General features: G+C 44.3%; 1 protein-coding gene across 1 annotated transcript in view; it reads left to right on the top strand.

Annotated features, from left to right (window-relative positions):
* The window catches only part of LOC146869437 (E3 ubiquitin-protein ligase TRIM39-like), a 343,733-nt gene extending 329,241 nt beyond the window's left edge, over positions 1-14,492 (top strand). Inside the window, exons 6-7 of the mRNA XM_085599841.1 lie at positions 7,962-8,141; positions 13,732-14,492. Of these exons, the coding sequence (XP_085455967.1) occupies positions 7,962-8,141; positions 13,732-14,243 (692 nt within the window). The 3' untranslated portion in view covers positions 14,244-14,492. The remainder of the gene's footprint in view (positions 1-7,961; positions 8,142-13,731) is intronic.
* The last annotated feature ends 4,727 nt before the right edge of the window (positions 14,493-19,219 follow it).

Below are 19,219 nucleotides of genomic sequence, written 5' to 3'. Positions count from 1 at the left end.
ACCTTCTTAAATGCCATGTTGTGGCTCCCTCAGGACATCAGAGATCAGGGAAGGAACCTGTTCCTGTAGAATTAGATATTATTTAGTAAAGGGTCGCTTACCGCGTTTGTAGTCTACCTCGTGGTTACGAGGAGTGAGTCCTTACCGGTTCTTCCTATCACGCAATTTGTGCTGTCTCTGATCGCGGTGTCCCGGTTAACGCGGGGCCGCGTATCGTTCGTATTAACCTAGCCTGTCAGAAGTTAAAGACTGAGAAAGGACTCATACAATGTCGCAATGGTTGGCATTGTGGTTGGCAGTGTGATAGTTGTTATGGAAAAGAGACTATATTTATATTTACAATTTTTAATTGACAATTCCTTTAGGTATAGGGAAAGAGTGTCAGTAGTTTCAGTAGCACTGTATGTTGTTAATTCGTCATAGAGAGACTGATCTATGTGCTTATCGTTAGATTAGGACATATCTTTGTAGCGAGAATATCTTTTTTTCTTTTTACAAGATGTCATGCTAGTGTATGCCATGGGATAAAATCGTTCAACCCTTCTGTATCTGTTCTGAGACGGTGGATCCAACGTTGTTCTTTTTCAAACAGAACACGTTCAGCATTGTTGGTTATCACATGTATGGTTTCCAAAACCACCCATTTAAGATCATCTGTACCGTGATTTTTCTCTATGTAATGCTTGCTCATCTTTGTTGCTTTCTTGCAATTCACATTGCTCTTGTGTTCTCCTATGCGGAGTTTGACTTTCCGGCATGTCATGCCTATATACCTACTTTTGCATGGACAGGTGATCATGTATATCACGTGACTGGTGTTGCAGTTCGTGTGATGCCGTAGGGTCCATGTAAAGTTGGGTAGCAATTCTAGTTTTTTAGTAGCTGTGGTGAGTTTGCATACTACGCATGATCCGCATGGATAGTGGCCCATGATTCATGTTCCAGATTGCTGTTAGGTTCTCTTTATTCATACTGCGGGTGTGTACCTGTCTTTCCTGATCGTCCCACGTGACTCCCCTGATGAAAAAACTATGTACCTAGTAGGACTCGATGTAGAGAGTCTCTACACTAGCCTACCCCATCAGAAGACCTTGGATACTCTTGAGAATATTTTATTCTCTGAAACATGGAACCACCATACACCTAGACATTTCATATTGGAATGCTGCATGATGGCACTCACAGAGAACTATTTTGCATATGAAGGGATGCTGTTTGGTCAATGCCACGGTACATCTATGGGTAGTACCTTTGCCCCTAGTGTGGCCGGGCTTTACGTAAGTACCTTCGAGCAACAGTTCATACAGAATGAGAGTAACCCTTACCAATCACATATACGATTCTGGCGTTGTTACATTGACGATATAATCATGATATGGGAAGACTCACAGGAAACACTGAATAAATTCCTAACATGGATGAACAGCAGGGATGAATGCTTGAAGTTTACATGTACATCAAACAGGAACCAACTTGACTTCCTGGACATAACCATCTATACAGAGAACAACACTCTGCAGACTAAGACATTTTACAAACCTACTGCACGGAATAGCATACTCTCGTATAACAGCTTCCACCCTCGACCCTTGAGGGAGAACTTACCTTACAGCCAGTTCTTACGTCTTAGGCGTAACTGCAGCACTATTGAGAACTACAAAGATCAAGCCAAAAATCTGGAAATGAAACTACACCAGCGAGACTACCCAAACCAAATCATCAAGAAATGTCAAAAGAGAGCACGCAACCAAGCAAGGGAGAGTCTTCTGGAAACAACACCGAAGACACCACCTCCAGACCTACTGACATGTGTTACTACTTATAGCACCTCCACCAACACTGTCAAGAAAATCATAAATCGGAATCGGAGAATCTTAACTTCAAATACCCTACAATGGCCTAAACCTAGGTTTGCTAACAAAAGGACACGAAACCTGAAGGACCAATTGGTACATACTAGACCATCACCAATTGTGAATAAAGAGAACCTAACAGCAATCTGGAACATGAATCCTATCACGGGCCACTATCCATGCGGATCATGCGTAGTATGCAAACTCACCACAGCTACTAAAAAACTAGAATTGCTACCCAACTTTACATGGACCCTACGGCATCACACGAACTGCAACAATAGTCGAGTGATATACATGATCACCTGTCCATGCAAAAGTAGGTATATAGGCATGACATGCCGGAAAGTCAAACTCCGCATAGGAGAACACAAGAGCAATGTGAATTGCAAGAAAGCAACAAAGATGAGCAAGCATTACATAGAGAAAAATCACTGTACAGATGATCTTAAATGGATGATTTTGGAAACCATACATGTGATAACCAACAATGCTGAACGTGTTCTGTTTGAAAAAGAACAACGTTGGATCCACCGTCTCAGAACAGATACAGAAGGGTTGAACGATTTTATCCCATGGCATACACTAGCATGACATCTTGTAAAAAGAAAAAAATATATTCTCGCTACAAAGATATGTCCTAATCTAACGATAAGCACATACATCAGTATCTCTATGACGAATTAACAACATACAGTGCTACTGAAACTACTGACACTCTTTCCCTATACCTAAAGGAATTGTCAATTAAAAATTGTAAATATAAATATAGTCTCTTTTCCATAACAACTATCACACTGCCAACCACAATGCCAACCATTGCGACATTGTATGAGTCCTTTCTCAGTCTTTAACTTCTGACAGGCTATGTTAATACGAACAATACGCGGCCCCGCGTTAACCGGGACACCGCGATCAGAGACAGCACAAATTGCGTGATAGGAAGAACCGGTAAGGACTCACTCCTCGTAACCACGAGGTAGACTACAAACGCGGTAAGCGACCCTTTACTAAATAATATCTAATTCTACAGGAACAGGTTCCTTCCCTGATCTCTGATGTCCTGAGGGAGCCACAACATGGCATTTAAGAAGGTAACAAGGCAGAATGACAGGCACTCGGCTAAGTTAATGGCACTCGCGTTCTCGCTAGTCACATTACATCATAGTGAACTAACGATTATTTCACGGCTTCTATTGCCGATTTTACCAACACGGCATACGCGCACAGATTTTCCACCAATCTGACAATGCGCAAATTAACCAATTATGCCGGTAAACCGCATCTTTGAAAATTTTGTAAATACATCCCTCCTCACACAGTTCTACCCCCAGCCTCCCCACGATTGCTCAAGACCCCTGTTGAATTTGTTTATTTGATAGCACGACAACAAGTGAATTATACTAATACTGTCATAGCACAACTAAATAATGTAGGACAAATTGTCATTACATAATTAACTATTAACAGAGGGCACAACGATGATTATAATATATATATACGATATTGAATTCAATTACAGAGACAACAACTCTATGAAGAAACTAAGATATAAGTGACTACCTGATCACTTAGAAAAGGCGGCAGAACGAGCTCCCTTACACACCCTGGTCTTGACGAAAGCCTTAAGAATGAGCGAGAAGGCTGAAACATGTTGACCTTACCCACTGATGCAATAGACTAGTAACTTCGTCTATTACAACATCACTTTTTCATTTTAATTTCTCACTTCACTCGCATTTCTAATAAAATTTTGTTGTATTTGAGGGCAGTAAGGAATTTTAATCTCACCACTTAAAAGCACTTGCACATCCCTCTTTCTTTTGATATCTGGACACTACTGAAAAATCAGTTGGTCTACCTCCAGGTGGAGGACAGCATATATACAAAAGAAACCCAATGAAGATGCTGTGACAGTACACGAAGGCGGAGAATCAAGATACACCGCCCCCGACCTGTTTACTCATATGAGGGTTTTCTATACAGTTCCCCAATACTAAAGACCCTGATTTGACAGGACAAGTGATCCATTCTCCCACAACCTGATTATTTATAGATTCCTTAATGCCTGAAACATTTGTGGTTTCCTACCCGTATATCTCCATCCGGCCTCTGGAGACCAATCACTGGGTAAGTTAATATTATAGCCCCCGCACAGAATAAGTGGAAGAGGCCAATGAGCGAGTTCACTGGAGATAGTATCAAGTACACCAGGATCGTCGCTATTACATCCATATACTGTACATAGTGTCAGTTTCTTACCCATACTATATTGACATTCAGTAATCGCCCACCGGCCAAACTTATCAGAGCATGACCGTGTGCATTGGATCCCCCCTCCTTGAGCCAATATCGCAACGCCTCGAACCCTGGCCCCCCGCGTTGTTGCACTAATCACCCTATACCCCAGTGTTTTTAATACATGCAATTGTGATCCTTCCATATGTGTCTCTTGGAGGCAAATAATATTTGCCACAAACCCTTGTAACCCAACCGCTGCCCTCTGCCTTTTCTTGATGTCATTGAGACCACAGATGTTGATAGTTGCGATTCTAAGTCTGCCCTTGTCGGCTTATAACATTAACCAGATTCTGGCAGCACATCACTGTACAGCAATCCCACCACACCGATCCCTCACTCTTTTCATCTGATGTGATAAATGTGACAAAAAACACTATTGAACCAGCCCCTTTTATCACCCGTCTGAGGATCCCATTCCCCCACTTTCCCCCCCCCCCACCCACCGCCACAACCTAGGCAATCCGGCTCAACCATGAGCCTGCGTGAGGACGTCCGGACCACTCCTCTTCTCCCTCCACCTCTCCACCCCCCGCCAGTGATCATATATACATTAAAAAAATACAGCGCTCCCATAAAGAGGAATCTCCAGCCTCTATCCAGCGCTTTCCCTCGCATGTCACAGACCTATATTTTACCTCCGATGGCCCCTGCTAAGATATCATCCAGTAGCTTCTGGGCTTGGATTTCAGAATTTAAGCTTAAATTCTGACCCTGAAAGACAACTTTCAGCCTAGCTGGATTTTGCAAAAATACTGCAGCCCTGCTGTCTGGAGAGGGGTTGTAAGCTGTCTAAGCCGCCATCAGTAGCGTGTGCGAAATCTGGTTTGGCAAAAAAGGACAAACCCTCACAACTTCTTTCAGCATTAGGTCTGGCTAGGTCATACACAGCCTGGCGTAACAAAACATTTCCAAAATAGGCCAATATAGCACGGGGTAGCGCCCACTCACTGGATGAGTGCCTTGCAGGTGTTAAGGGAAATCGATGGTCACATTGTACTTCCTTGTCCCAATCCCAGTGAGAAAGATCGGGTAGGGAACCTTTCAGCCGGGTTCACAGCGAAGATGTCCACAATAGATCACATTTTAAGGTTACAACTATTACATTGGAAGACAGTGTGTATAGAGGGTGACAGCCCCTATCTAATTTTTGTGGGCCTATCTGCATCTGACTTGGTGTCGAGGGGCAAACTGTGGACTGTTTTATTGGACTTGTGGCTCCACCTTAACTTTGCCACCAGCTGAAATGACTGCATGAAGGCAATTTTGCCCAAATTAGGTACGGCAAAAATGGTGAACTTACTGCCCCCATACCTGTAGACAGAGGTGTACGCCAAGGCTGCGTCTTGCCTCAACCCTTTTTTGCCTTTTTATTAATGGCCTAGTTGAGGCGTTGATTGCTGGGAAGGATATTGATGCCCCTAAGCTGGCGAACCGTGAAGAACCTGCCATGATGTTCGCAGACAACACCCTTCTGCTCTCAAAGTCACCTATGGAAGTCAGAGGGCCTTAGACAGCTTTATGTTTTTTGCAAAAATAGGGGGTTGGAGATCAATTTGCAGAAAACCGAATACATGGTATTTAATGCAGGTAATAGTGTTCGGTCAAATCCTTGCCTAGGTGGGAAACCCCTTCGAGAGGGTGACCGTCTTTGAATATCTTGGAATCACGCTCAGTGAAAAAATGGACGGGAGGGTCAGATCAAGAAAGCAAGCTTAAAGGTGGCCCAGACAACGGGGGGACTGACAAAGGTATACAGAAGTTGTATCCATAAATTTGTTGGGCCGTTGGGGGAAATCTACAAAGCACAAGCTGGGGGTGCTGCCCTGTATGGGGCTGATATATGGGGTTGATATATGGGGTCACCGTCCATCTGGCTCGATAGAGAAAATTGAGAATTCCTTCGCCAGGCAATTGTTGGGTCTTCCCCCAAGCTCCCCGCTTACACCGCTTCGTATGGACCTTGGGATTAGTCCAATTGCAGACGATGCCGCTCTTAGACCACTTTTATTCTGGCGACGTCTGTGGAGTACCCCAGAACTGGCTGTACACAGGGAAGAGCTGAGCGAAGTGTTGAGCTTACAGGGTGCAAGCAAACTACCATGGCGGGCCTTCATCAAGAATACTTTTGCGGCCATAAGAAGGGGTAATTTGTGGAACAATGCAGAAATCTGCCTGTCTGCCTGATAATATCTAGGAAGGACCTATTAGAGAGCTACAGGGAGCACAAACTTACCCGGATACAGGGGAGTTCTGCAACTGGCTCATTAATTGCAGTGTTTTTAGAAATTAAAAAACAGTACAGTTTAGATCCTGCCTGGACGATATCCAGCTGGCTCTTGCCAAGAAGTTATACCTGCAGTTTAGGCATGGGTGCTCCCGTTGCGTGCTTTCACAAATAAATGGGCGGGGTCATCCAATTTGGGATGTTCGGCATGTAGCAATTGGGATGTTCGGCATGTAGCAATGTAGCGGAGACGGAATATCATGTAATATTTTTCTGTCAAGGGTATAAGAAGGCGGGACACCGATGGCTATTACAGCTATGCAGAAATCTGGGAACTAAGCACTGTGCTGAGGTTTTTAGGATTTTGAAATATGACACCCACATGCTCACTGTTTATTCAATATCACATTTTTTATTTTCCATGTGGTGTGCACATCGAGCTATCCTAACGATGAGCCCATAGGTTCCAACTGATTATTTTATCATATCTTATCAACTGGGTTTGATATTTTTTAAATGAGCATTTTTTTAAGCTTAAAATGTGCAAAGTTTCCATCTTGTACCTTTTTAATCAGTATATTCTTTTAAATTTGGGATCAAGTGACGGCTGTTACGAAATCACCCACCTGTACTCCGGTTTGTTCCTTCTTCGATGTTGCTTGATCCCTACTCCCTCTGAAGCCAACCAGAGCAGCAAGGAATATGCGCTTGCCACCCAGATTGACCCCCGGGGGAAGGGGGAATTGGGAAAGAGAGAGAAGAAGACAAAACACTGGGTTCACGACTGGATCCTATCTTGGGTCTTCTCAGGGTAGGGGCGGATTACTCGTTCTTCCTAGCTGCGCTACTTGGAACTTTAACTGGTTCTTCTTAACTGCGCAACTTGAAGGTTTGAGTCTATTGGAAAAAAACAAATATAAATGTAATCTAAATCTTGATTATACTATTCAAACACTAGATTCTCATGTATTCCTTTTCTCACATCACATACCATTATAACAGTCTCCAGATGTTAAATTCACTTCCTGGATTAGTGCTGCTTTCGGTTCCTTTAACAGTGCTGCGCCCTTTCATAGATAAAAACAACCTTCTAATTAGACTGTATTAATCATGTCATTAACATTGTTCTAAACGAGCTGAAATTATTACATACCCGTTAATAGTCAGGACTGAAGTTCAAATGATGCTACAAAAAAGAATAAATACTAACTAGAATTGAGTTCTAAGATTCGCAATGTGTTTGCACACTGTTCCTGATTAATAGTCTCTTTCTTTCAAGTTCAAAGGGTTAAATGGTTCGTAAAACGTAAAACAACTGCTGTTGTAGTTTGAGTCTTTTATAGATAAATAAAATGTTTTTCTTGACTTGCAAATAAGTTCACGTCTTCCTGAAACTGCCCCTTAAACTTTAGAGAGCAGCCTTTTATGTCCAGCTACTTGCTGCTTTGTTCATCGTTTTAAAACAAAAGGTGAGAATTCTTACCTTAATTGAAATAGTTTGTTTGCAATCTGAAGTTACCAGGATTTACGAGGGTTGCTAGGCGCCCATTTGTTTATAGTTGTTTTTTTTATCTTTCCATTAGGTCACCCTAAACGAAGCACCGATGAAACGGAGGAAGACCCAGCCGGATCTCCTATCCTGAAGCGCCCTCGAGGAAATCAGGAACTGCTGCAGCCACGGAAGATGATCGGGAGACCAGGAGAGGATCGAAGACGGAAGCGGAGACGGTTGCTGAATGCACTGAGGACTAAAGGAAAGTTAGGTGAGTTTCTGCCAGCAGGAAGCGAAGCATCGGGACTAAGCGGGTGGGGGTTTAAATACCTTGGTTCATGCTAATGCGTAGGCTCCTTTCAACGTGTTCTGGGTGTGCCCTTTGATTAGCATAACGCACGGAGCAGTTAAAACGGTTTACACGTGCACAGTATGTGTCATGAACAGTGCAGCAAATACAAATTTGTTATAATGGCCAATAAAAAAACATTGGGAACTGCAACTAAAGTGTTCTATGCCAACTAACTACATACAGTGTTTTTTAGATAAAGCATAATGTTAAATGCAGTTACATCATCATTATTCTAATATCAAAATATTTCTACGTTCAAATACCAATTTTAGCAGTAATCAAGGAACTGCGTTCTAATGCATTCAGGTTTTCATAACAACGGCTGTGATGTTAGCAACACAAACTTTGGTTTCATGGATATTTTGTCAAGGCCTAATATTGCTCATGTACTGCACACCCATTTTTATTGGTATTTTATGAAATAACAATGTAATGCACATGCACTTTATGAGTAACTCTACCCCTTATTTAGAGCAATGAGACTTTTTTACATTCATGAAAGGAAAATTCAATCGAATGAAATGTATTTTATTTCTATCTGTGCTTTTATACTCCTACTAACCGAAATAAAGATTTCTCTCCCTCCCTCTCTCTCATATTAATTATAAATGTCCTTATGTCATTGCCCTCACACATTTCGGGGATTCCTAGCATCCTTAGATTATTGTGGCGCTGGTGATTCTCATAATCCTCAAATTTCCACATCCCATCTTTCAGGGTGCTCTCCTGCGACGTAGCCTGAACCTTCAGCATTTTAACTGTATTTTCGAAATGCCTCAGTACGTGTCTCTACCATATTTCCAAGCTATCAGTACAGATTTTCCCAGTCTTGCGTACGGATCCTTGGAGTTTTTTAGAGGCCAGCCGTGCTTGACGATTATCAGACTTGTCATCATCCTGGAATAGTCGCAGGGATGGTAAGATTAAAGCTAGGGAGGATTCATCCACCTTTCTATCGTTTGATTGCTCCATTTCACCCCCTGGATTTCCAATTGATAGTTTCTCTTTTCCATTTACATCTTCAGGGGGTAACAGTTGTGCAGCTGAATAATCCCAACCCAATTCCTCCTCAACCTCATTATCACCTGGGTTTTTCTCGAACTTTCTTCCCAGATGTCCGTTTGGGCGCCTTTCTCTTGTCGGCTACTATTACTTGGGGAAGAGCCTCCGCCATCGCTACTAGCAAATAGGCTGGTGTCAGATACCTCTGGTTCCTCAGTTAGAAAAAAAAGAATTTCCAAAGAATCCGGGATAAACAACGAGTCTCCATAGTTTTTCTTGGGGATTCACTCCCTCTAGATGTGCCTTGCTTACTTTTTATTGTCGTATCTGGTGTACTAACACCCTTCTCATCATTTGATTTATCGGTAGGTATATCGGAGGCAGTTATCATTATTTCCAGTCTCATCCGCCTGGCAGGTATGTGAAGGTGCTTCCAGAATAGTATGATCACAGTTTGCCAGCCAAGGGGTCACACTTTTAGCTAGGAGATTCTCATTTATTCCCTCTTGTATACCGGGTATTACAGTATGTGTAGGGCCATTCACAAAGTTACACACTTCCCCATTACCATGACCATTTCCTTGATTTTGATGTCTTTCCTGCACAGCCTTTTCCTTTTCGCTCATGTCTCGGGGTAGAGACATGCTCAAGATGAAAGGTTGAGACCTCCCTACCTCTCCGGAAGCCTGTAAGCGTTGGGGAATTGTCTTTACGTGAGGCTCTATTTTCTCTTTTTCCTGCTTTCCTGTTTGTCCCCCTTACCAGTACGAGGGTCTCCCTTCCTGCCCTCCAATTTGGCATCTGTCCCTTTATGGTGTGATTGTATGGAGGTGGTAGCAGGGGCCGCAGTCCGTGGTTTCCCTTTTTCGCGAGCAGCCATCACCGCCAACTCTGCGTTCAAGCCTGTGGAGCGTTGCTGTAACCAGGCTGTCAGCAGCATCCGCATTAGAGTGGCCAAAGCAGGATCCCGGTCTTCCCCAGCACGAACGTATCCAGCGCCCGCCTTGTTGTTCTGCCAGAGTGGGCCCATAGAGACCTCCGGTTAGACAATAGCTCCAGCACATAATCCGGTTTCACGGCACGGAGAAATATTCAAGGGGAGAGGAGAGCGGTGAGTGGTGGCCTCACTCAGATGCCATCTTGCCTTCATCGTTCCAATAAAACTTCAGCGGTCCTATCCCGTGCTGCGTCGTCCTCGCAGGAAGCAGCCCTGACTTTATACCTTCTAGTATAAACCGAGAAAACCGTCAATGCATAACTAACGAGATTCATCGGAGAATACTCTTTCTGTAGTAGGGGATCTCTGTGTATAGTCATAATCTAGTGAATAGTCCCGCCCATGTGCGTGGACCCCGGAGCAATAAAAAATAATCTCTAAAGGTGACAAATCATGCAGACCTGCATACACCTTTAAGAGAGAATTTAATTTAAAGACAGATAATGCAGCCTATACCCACAGGCTACACTGTCCAGTACTTCAACTAGAATTCCACCAACATCCACAAACAGCACTGCCTGTCCAGCTTTTCTCCACATAGGAAAAAACCCTGCCTCTACCAGCAAAAGCCTCTGGAATTATAGAGAGGAAGGAGTGTACAGACAAGCCCCATAGGCTGCCATTATGTGGCTTAAAACAGGATACTGTGCCTTTAAGAAAACTTTCCAGGTTTCCAGAACTTTCCCCAGTATCCCAGAATGCCCAGCAGGTCCCATTTACTTTCATTTCTTTTTCAAGGCGTAGCACGCCAGACCTGTAGCATTCTACATATGAATAAATATCTCTCCACCGGGGAGGAGGGCGGGCGCTTATGACTATAACAGAGATACCCCTACTACAGAACTGGAGTTACAGAAAAGAAACTACTCCTTCTGTAGTAGGGGATCTCTCAGTCCAACGCTCTTCAACATCTACATGGCCCCCCTCGCCACCATCCTCAGACAGCATGGACTCAGCATAGTATCCTACCCCAACGACACCCAGCTCATCCTCTCCCTCACCAAGGACCCCTTCACCACCAGACTCAACTTTCAGGAAGGAATTAAGGATGTTGAATCCTGGATGAGCAGCAGCTGCCTAAAGCTCAACTCGGAGAAGACAGAGGTCCTCTTCCTCGGACCCTCTCCCTCTGCATGGGACAACACTTGGTGTCCCACCACCCTCGGCAGCCCTCCCACCCCCACAGACCACTCCCAAAACTTTGGCATTGTACTTGACTCCTCCCTCTCCATGAACCATCAGGTCAACGCCGTTACCTCCAGCTGCTTCAACACCCTCCGCATCCTCCGAAAAACCTTCAAATGGACCCCCCCCCCCCCCCCCCGAATCAAGAAAGGCTGTCACCCACGCACTCATAATCAGGAGACTGGACTACGGAACACTGCAGCCAGACTCGTCCTCGGCATCCCTCGACATGAACACATCACCTAACACCTGCGGAACCTCCACTGGCTCCCTGTAGAGAAGAGAATACCCTTCAAGATACTCACCCACGCCTTCAAATGCCTCCAACTCCAGACCCCAATACCTCAACGTGAGACTCTCCTTTCACGTACCCAAGAGAAACCTCCGATCTGCCGACCTCACCCTCGCCGGAACCCAATATACCTTGGAGTAGTTCTGTCATTCTGTGCCATCTAATGCAGTGTACTAACTAGTACTGTATATCTTAAAGTAGCTCTGGTACTGTGTACCATCTAATGTAGGGTACTGACCTGTACAGTATGCCTTAGACTGACTTTGTTACTGTGTACTATTTATTGCAGTGTACGGAGTAGTACAGTATACCTTGAAGTAGCTCTGCTACTTTGTTCCATCTACTGCAGTGTACTAACTAGTGTAGTATGCCTTGGAGTTGCTCTGTTTCTTTGTAACATACAATTCAGTGTACTGACCAGTACAGTACACCTTCTGGTAGCTGTCACACTGTACCATCTAATACTGTGTGGGGACTACTACAATGTACCTCCTAGTAGGTCCTCCACTCCATACCATCGAATGCAGTGTACTGGGTAGTACTGTGTCCCTTTGAGTAGCTCTGCCACTCTGTGCCATCTAATGAAGTGTACTGACTAGCACATCGCACTTCTAGTAGCTCTGTTACTCCCTACCTTGTAGTGCAGTGCACTGACTAGTACAGTATACCTTCTGGTAGTTCTCTTACTCTGTACCAACTAATGTGGTGTACTATCCAGTACAATATACCTTGGAATAGGTCTGTCACTCTGTACCATCTGATGCAGTGTACTGACTAGTACTGTACACTTCCAGTAGCTCTGCCACTCAGTACCATGTAATGCAGTGTACTGACTGCTACTGTATACCTTCTAGTAGCTCTCCTACTCTACACCATCCATTGCGCTAGTGCGATACCTTGGGGTAGCTCAGCCACTCTGTGCCATCTGATAGGGTGTACTGACTAGTACAGTAGACCTTCTAGTAGCTCTGTCACTCAGAGCCATATATTGCAGTGTACTGACTAGTACAATATACCTTGCAGTATCTGTGTCACTCTGTACAATCCAATGCAGAGTAGTGCCTAGTACTGTACACTTCCAGTACCTCTGTCACTCTGTGACATGTTTACAATGTAATGACTAGTACTGTATACCTTGGAGTAGCTCTGTCACTCTGTGCCATCTAATGCACTGTATTGACTAGTACAGTACACTTCTAGCACCTCTCTTGCTCTGTGCCATCTCATGCAGTGCACTGAATAGTACTGTTTTCCTTGTTGCAGCTCTGTTACTCTGAACTATCTATTATAGAGTGCTGACTAGTGCAGTATGCCTTAGAGTAGCTCTTTCACTGAGTACCATCTAATGCAGGGTACTGACTAGTACAGCACACTCTCAGTACCTCTGCTACTCTGTGCCATTTCATGCACTGTACTGACTAGTACTGTATACCTTCTCATAGCTCTGTTACTCTGTACTATCTATTAGAGAGTACTGATTAGTACAGTAAACCTTGGAGTAGCTATCACTCCGTACCATCTAATCAAGTTGCTGTTACTCTCTGCTATTGTAGTGTGCATCATGTGTGGTAGAGCAATGTAGTATGCTGCGTGTAGTGTGTAGTAGAATGTCCTATGTAGTGCAGTGTGCTGTTCGGTATAGTGTGTGCTCTGGATGAATACGCGCTTTAGTGTAGTGAGCAGTCTAGTGCTGCGCGCTTTAGTGTAGTGAGCACTCTATTGCTGCACGCTTTAGTGTAGTGAGCAGTCCAGTGCCGCACGCTTTAGTGTAGTGAGCAGTCTAGTGCTTTAGTGTAGTGAGCAGTCTAGTGCCGCACGCTTTAGTGTAGTGAGCAGTCTAGTGCTGTGCGCTTTAGTGCAGTGAGCAGTCTAGTGCTGTGCGCTTTAGTGTAGTGAGCAATCTAGTGCCGCGCTCTCTAGCGCCGCGTGCTCATTCCAGGTGTGGTGTACATTAATCATATGTAAAACAGAAGCAGTAATTACAGCCTTTATTTGCGTCCTTAAATCTCTAATTGTGAATCTCTTCTCTGCAGTGATGGTGACTCTGGATCCTGACACCGCTCATCGTCGGCTCCTCCTGTCTGAGGGGCAAAGACGAGTGAGACGGATGGACAAGGCACAGCGCCTGGCGGACACCCCCAAGAGATTCACCTCCTGGCCCTGTGTGCTGGGGAGCGAGGGGTTCACCTCCGGCAGACATTACTGGGAGGTGCAGCTGCTGCAAGAGGGGGTAGGGTGGCGTGTGGGGGTCGCAGCAAAGTCTGTGAACAGGAAGGGAGGGATCACATGGTCACCTGAGGGGGGAGTCTGGGCTGTGCAGGGGTGGGGACGTCAGTACAGGGCTCTCACCTCCCCTCGGATCCCTCTGTCCCCTCGTGAGAAGCCCCTGAAGCTGGGGGTGTATCTGGACTACGAGGGGGGGCGGCTGTCCCTGTACAATGCTGACTCCATGGAGCTTCTCTACTCCTTCCCGCGGGCGCACTTCACACAGAGGCTCTTCCCCATCTTTGCTCTCTGGGAAGGAGCGGAGCTGAGGCTGGTGTGAGCCCCCTTCCCCCTCCACCCCCCAACTGCCATCCACAGTTCAAACTCCAAAATTCCAAAGAATCTTCTTCACAATGACCCTCTCATCTGTTTCCATGACACCCAGAAGCCTCACGTGAAACTATGTGTCTCTTTTCCTTGTACATTTTTAAAACAAGGGCAGACAATGTTTCCCATTTGAATCTTGCACCAAACATCATGTAACATATGATAAAGTCTCTGCAGAATTAAACAAGCATTGGAATAACCAGCAGGTCTCGCCTTTAGGAGCTTGTAAGTGTTTATGTATGTTGCAGAGCAGTGTGGCTGCTGTGCTCCATGCTGCAAACTTGGTGTCTAGTGCAGTGATGTGGGGCAGTGGCATGGTGTGGTGTGTTGTTATAAGGTGTGTGTTGGTGGGATGCATGTGGGTATTGTGCTGGGATGCATGTGGGTGGCATATTCATCTTTACAACAAAAATCCCCAATTGTAATTAGATTAATAATGCTTGTCTACAAACTATTGAACAGCAATAAGGGTAAATGTAATATGCATGGCCCCATGGACCAATCTAACATGTTTATAATAGTAAAATATCGATTGAAAACAACGAAACTACCGGCCTGTCGTTAACTCTTACGTTTACTGTTTGTGTTTCCAAATTGTTAAATCCCTAACCACATCGATTGGCGGCAATTTCCCAGAACACACAGTCACTCATTGCAATGATCTAGTAACATTTTAAAAAATCCCTGAAATTTACTGTTCACCATAAAGTACAATAAATACACCAAATTCTACCCCCCAAAAAAAGACTCTGGACTCACCCACCGTTTGCCTCACAAACGCCCCCTCCCCATTACCAGATAAACTCTTCCAACACTTTTTAGTAAAGTGAAATCTAGTTCCGCTGTAGACCCCACACATCCCCACATACTCCTTCAAGGATACAGCCACTAGCTACAACTTCCTTCTCACTCCCGCAGGAACCTTAATCGCCAAAGTTACATTTACATTTTTATTGTCGCCTGAAAACCTCTGAACTCAAAAGGAAATGTTCTTTGCAGCAGGCATCTTAATCCTCTCCGAAACTTTAGCATATGTTGAAACAGCCATTGGATAAAACTCCGATCTGTCTCCTGCAGGAACATTAATTTCCGAAGTTAACTTTACATTTTAATTGTTGCCTGAAAACCTCTGAACACACAAGGACATGTTCTTTGCAGCAGGCATCTTAATCCTCTGCACTACTTTAGCATGAGTGGAAACAGCCACTAGATAAAACTTCCCATCTCTCTCTCACAGAAACATTAATTGCCGAGGTTATCTTTATATTTTTACTGTTGGCTGAGAACCTCTCGATACACAAGGACATGCTCTTTGCAGTAAGCATCTGAATCCTCTGTTTTCCTTTAGCATCAGTGGAAACAGCCACTAGATAAAACTTAAATATCTCTCCAACAGGAACTTTAATCGCCAAAGTTATCTTTACATTTTTATTGTTGCCTGAAAAGCTCTGAACACACAAAAGCATGTTCTTTGCAGCAGGCATCTTAATCCTCTGTGCTACTTTAGCATCAGTGAAAACGGCCACTGGATAGTCATGTCAAAAGTTTATTGTATATGATTATTCAAAATCGTTACAATTTACACTTTAAAAAGTATTAAACTTATTCTTCCATTAAATATAATTTTATCAGCAATTAGCTTGGCAATATTAAAATCTGAATCACATTAATAAAGATCATAAAATGTTGGCTAACTGGTTAAACAATCTGTGAAAGTTCTATTCAGAACTTTCCAAGGAGCTCAAGTGACCAAAATTATCCCCTGCCGTCCGTGTTCATACTTTATCAATGTCCTCTAAATCGGCTTGCCATAGAAGTTCCCTTACTTTTGCCAGATATTTTACCCCCGGCACGCCAAGATTATAGAGGAACCTTCCAACCAATCTATCACGGCTTGCCTGCACGTGCAAATGTTCAATTCGTTAAAAATCGGTTTTAAAAGCCCCCTCCCTATTTCCTTAACTGGGGGCAGGCACACAAGAGATGAGTTAACGTTTCATTACAAAAACCGCATAGTCGACAGTGTGCTGCTTGTTGGTTGCTTTTCCAGGACGGTTGTAGATCTTTTGAGTCATGCATGCCCACGCGGTAATTGGTGAAACTCTTTTTTAACTCCACACTAAAATGAGTACCTAAATAGGCCTTAGGCTTTGTTGATATGTAGGAGTTAATCACAGTCCACCAATGCCTACGTTTCGAGGTCGTTATTTTATCTTCTAAGAAGGACTGCTTCTTTGCCATCCTATTTGCCAAAAACTGCCCGGTCCATCTGGCTGTCCCATGTCGTTTGTATATCCAGTTCCGCCAATGATTTTCTCAGATAGGCTCCCCATGAGTGTGGGATGTCCTGATCCATCTGGATTTTGATTTCTTTCCAGCATAGATTGCTTAATGTCCCCAGTTCAGATGCACGGAATTTGTGGCATAGTTTCACGAAGCCGCTCATGCTCCGGAATTTCTGATTTTGAAGGCTGAATTCCAGCCGGATCTGAGCTGAGGCAGCGGACCTTGGTATATTAAAAACAGCTTTATAAACCTTCGTCTGAAGTTCGTTTAGCAGTTCCACCTCTTCACCACACCAAACTACTAGGGCATATGACAATGTCGGTACTATTTGTGCAGCCATCACTTTTAAAAGATGTGCATGGTTCGGGCAACCCAGTTTTTTGTTCAATAATCTGTACGCAAAAATTAACGATTGAGATTTTGCGTTTAGGTCCATTTTGTGTTCCTTGTGTGTGGGGCCTCTCCCCATTTTTAAGCCAAGGTATTTATAGGCCGCTTGTTCTTCAATTATAGTTCCATTTACGAACCATTTGTACTTGTTTTTTTTTAGGGGCCTCAAGGCGTACAACCTTGGTTTTGTCTTTATTTAATTCCAAGCTGTCTCATCCAGATAGGTGGCTAGGTTGTTTATCGCTCTTTGTAGCCCGATGGGGCTTTGGCTCAGCACCACCATATCGTCTGCGTGCTGTAAGAAGGGTATTCGCTCTTTTACTAAGTTTGGCGGATGGCAGTCGCTGCTTGCATGTGTTTACTGATATCTGCCATAAATAAATTGAATAAGCTCGGGCTTGGACGCAGCCTTGTTTTAGGCCTTGCTGGGTGTGAATACTGGTGGTGGTACTACTTCCATCGCCTAGTTTCACTCTTGCCCAAGTGTCACTGTGCAGGGCTATTATTGAAATCAGTAGTTTGCTCGGTAGCCCCCATGCTCTTAGTTTTTCCCAGAGGCGATTTCTGCTTACTTTGTCGAATGCGGCTTTCAAGTCGACAAAGCATGCAAACAACCGTGTTTTCCATTTTCTTGCTTTTTCGATTAAGAGTCCCAATGTGGCCAGGTTTGTTAAAGTACATGGGGATTATGCGTGTCTCATCCATCCAATCTTGCAGGTGGAGAAGCAGGCATGATCCGTATAGTTTGGCCTCCACATCCATCAATGATATCAATCTGTAGTTTTCTGCATTGTTGTGGTCTCCCTGCTTAAATATGGGATGAATAATGTTCGCTTTCCAAGATTTGGGGACGGTGTTCTGTCTGCACATCTGATTAAAAAAAGGCGCGAGGTAGTCAGCCCAAAACACCGGAGCGTGTTTAAATTGTGCATTGGGCAGTCCATTCGGGCCTGCCGCCCCCTCCGTTTTTAATCTTTTTATTATTCCTCTCAGTTGCTTTATGTCGATCAGATCATTTGAATCGTTGCAGCTTACTGCTTGACCGGTATATTCTTCTTCTTCAGGTCTTAGATCTTTTGGGGATTTTGAGGGGTCTGTTGCCGTTACGCGCTTATCATTCCTCGCATTGCTGTACCTATTATGTATATGCTGTATCCAGATTTTCTCGCCAATTCCCGCTTGTTGTTGTAATTTTTTCCCTTTGTCATGTTATTTATGATGCCCCAGAATTCCCTACTGTTTGGTAATGTGCTTGCCCACAATAGTTTTGTCCAGATTTTTTCTTTATATTCTGTCTTTGCTTCCCTCAGCATCTTCATATAATTCTTCTGTAGATCCTTTAGTTTATCCTTATCTGTATTCTTACACATTTTGTCCACTATGGCATGGGTTCGCGCCTCTTTTGCCATCCTTCTCTTTTTGTCTCGTAGCACCATGGATCCTTTCTGATGTCTATCCTTTTTAGGTCTCGGCTGCGAAGGCTGCACTTGCGCAGTCTAGCTCCGAGATTTAATGTTTTCGGAAGAGGGGCTTGAACCCGCCCCTCTTCTCCCCTCTTCTCCATTGGCTGGCCTCTTAAATGCTGGTCAGCCATTGGAGAAGAGCTTTGTCTCTCCAAAGAAGCCCCGTCTTTTTCAGATTCGGGGGCGTGTTTTTTACTTTCTTTCTCTCATCTGGAATGTAAACATTCCAGCCAATGGCAAGAGGAGAGAAAGAAAAACACGCCCCCGAATCTGAAAATGCCGCTGCCTTTCTCCGAGGCATTTCTGCTTGACCTCGGAGAAAGGCGGCGGTGTTCATGGCTGGACACTCATTTACGGAACAGTTAACCTCTCTTCCTCAGTACCGCCGAAGAGCGTAAACTCAGACACCAGTGGGTATGTACAGCAGACACATAACTGCGTCGTGTATTGTTCGTTCGCGTGAAACGGACCCTACATTCAAAAGCGTTTATTTTTACAGGCGTTTTGTATAGTGCAGACAAGTCCCATTGAGAAACTAGGCGCTGTGATATGAGAAAATTTGGAATAAAGTTCAGAAATGGGGAGGATATGTTGAGTGCGGTCGAATGTGAGGGGCGTGGCGCACCTACCACGGCCCCGTCCTCTGTCGCAGTAAGAGTTATAACCGTGCCAGCCCAGAGAGTTCTGTCTTTTCTCACCGGGGGTGGTTTCATGAAGGCGCTCAGGGGAGGGGAGCCTGGTCACCCAGAGATTTGCAGTCATACGCCTGTCGTTTCGAGGTCCGTTGGTG

This window comes from Triturus cristatus, chromosome 1_1, assembly GCF_964204655.1.
Source record: "Triturus cristatus chromosome 1_1, aTriCri1.1, whole genome shotgun sequence".
NCBI lineage: Eukaryota > Metazoa > Chordata > Amphibia > Caudata > Salamandridae > Triturus > Triturus cristatus.
This window is presented reverse-complemented; position numbering and strand designations above follow the sequence as displayed.